This window comes from Aspergillus brasiliensis (genome assembly GCF_001889945.1).
Source record: "Aspergillus brasiliensis CBS 101740 unplaced genomic scaffold ASPBRscaffold_44, whole genome shotgun sequence".
Classification (NCBI taxonomy): domain Eukaryota; kingdom Fungi; phylum Ascomycota; class Eurotiomycetes; order Eurotiales; family Aspergillaceae; genus Aspergillus; species Aspergillus brasiliensis.
The window spans coordinates 21411-23454 of record NW_027137485.1 but is presented as its reverse complement, the minus strand read 5'-3'; the positions used below and the strand labels follow the sequence as shown (position 1 = coordinate 23454).

General features: G+C 45.8%; 1 protein-coding gene across 1 annotated transcript; it reads right to left on the bottom strand.

Moving 5' to 3' along the window:
* Positions 1 to 558: 558 nt before the first annotated feature.
* On the bottom strand, positions 559 to 1006 carry ASPBRDRAFT_201724 (uncharacterized protein; the record flags this gene model as incomplete). The annotated part of the gene is made up of 2 exons (XM_067621586.1): positions 559 to 601; positions 666 to 1006. 2 exons carry the CDS (start codon positions 1004 to 1006, stop codon positions 559 to 561), a joined length of 384 nt encoding a protein of 127 aa, XP_067472810.1.
* Between the last annotated feature and the right edge of the window lie 1038 nt (positions 1007 to 2044).

Genomic DNA, 2044 nt, shown 5'->3' with positions numbered 1-2044 from the left:
CCAGGACACCATGGATACAATCCAAGTCGTTATGGAGGCGAACCGACGCCAGATGCAGGCCATCACTGATGCGCTTGCTCAGCTAACATCGCGGCTTGCCATCATGGACCAGGCTAAGGATACCCTTTCTGGCTAGTACTGGTGTGAATCTGGTGTGAAGCAAGGCCATCTTGAAAGGGCTTACCTAACATACCAGGAATGGCCTCCAATGGAGAGAACCCACTATGTTAAGAAGTCTTGAGACATCTGAGGTGGAATCACCTTTGGCATAGGTATGCAGCATTGAGAACTGTTGGTTTTGGTCTTGCGTCAAGCTGGACATTTACGGCCCCTGCTCTGGAAGGTGCTTGCAAAGTTGCCTTTCCCAGTTTAACATATAAACGTTCGGTGGTGACTTAAACTGAATGCGTGTGCTTCAAGCATCATAATATACTGGCTTAACTAGAAGGGTCTTCATACACAGTTTGTCATATATAGTGATTGATATAGTGCTACTCGTTTGATGTATTTTACATATACTTTCTACCAAACGTCAAAAAGTACTTTCATATACATACTCTAGCTTCTGTAACTGCATTGGCCATCAGGAACATACACGCCGCTGCACATATTTCAGTATCCCATGTGCCGTTGCAGCAAGTAGCATCAGCAAGACCTTGACATACACGCGAACTGTGTACTCATAGTACGGGTTCTCGGCTTGCCAGAGCATCAGACGACCAGGCACTGTGTCGTTGAGGACTCGAAACGGGACTGTGGCCGAGTCATTCGTTCCATTGCCGAAAATGATAGGACACAGATCAACCATACCAACCCTCCTTTTGCCACCAACACGCAGACCTTCTCCCCCAGCCAGAGGGGTCCATCGCTCATTGTTCCAATTTTTCAAAGCATGAGATAGAACGTCACCCAAGAAGCCGCCGTGGTATAATAAAAACGCACAGCCGAATACCGATTGCTTCATATCGTCAAGAGATATTTCAAAATGCCATGACCCAGCTTCCATGAGTACAATTGGGTCATAGCATGCTCGTATATGTAGTGTATCCTGGAGTTCCCCGAGTATTAGTAACATCTTATCTCATCAAATGGTAGAAAGCTAACCTGGCAATCAACGGAATCAATCGCGGCTAAATGGCAGCGGTCCATCATTGACTGTGTTGCGGATCTACTGTAATCTGCCCTATTCCTTGTGACGAAGCGGAAAGTAAGAAGGGATATCAATTACACTCAAACGCTTGAATAGTGAAGTTCCTACAGGCTGTTGCTCCTCTATTCGGGTCATTACTGCTTTATACTCTTTCTATGCCCTGTTGCGCATATAGACAGCAGAATTTTCTGGCTGTCCTGACATTCCATGCTGTCTGGGGACGCATTGCCATCTCTTTTTTTTCTCCTTTGAGCCGTACTGGGGGCAACAAGTTGGTTGCTGCATACAGACGTCGGCCCACCCCCCATGCCAAGGATAAGAATAGAGTACTTAAATAAGCGATCTGCAGTCTTTTTCGTTCTATTGTGACGATTAACAGGATCACCCAGAAAGAGGCAAATAAAGATTAACGCTAGTATACATAAGGTATTTTCCTGCCCAAGTCTTTGGCGGAGATTTTTACAGTCGGCATTTAACACCTACGTCTTCCAGAAGAGTTTGACAGTAGTTATCCTAGATCCTGCCAGATCCTACATCTTTTCTGATACCCTATTCCTGTCTTGTCAGTGTTACTTTGCATATTAGCCCTCCAATTTCCTACTTTACAGGTTCATCCCCCGCCATTGTCCTGTTCCATGATCCTTTGGTCAGGGTACCTGCCAAATGGTCAGGCATGGAACCCAGCTGATAATGGGTTCCTGTGGAATCATCTTTCCACTTAGACGAATAACCGCCTATGACGTCGGTAGAGAAGCTTCACTGTGGCTGGTACTTGCATCATTGTGCAGTATACTATTAATATACTATTAAGGCAGTGACTGTGAGATGTGGACCATGTCATAGCCCGCCTACACCTATAGCTACCTTCCAAGACTCACATCCTGAGGGCGGATT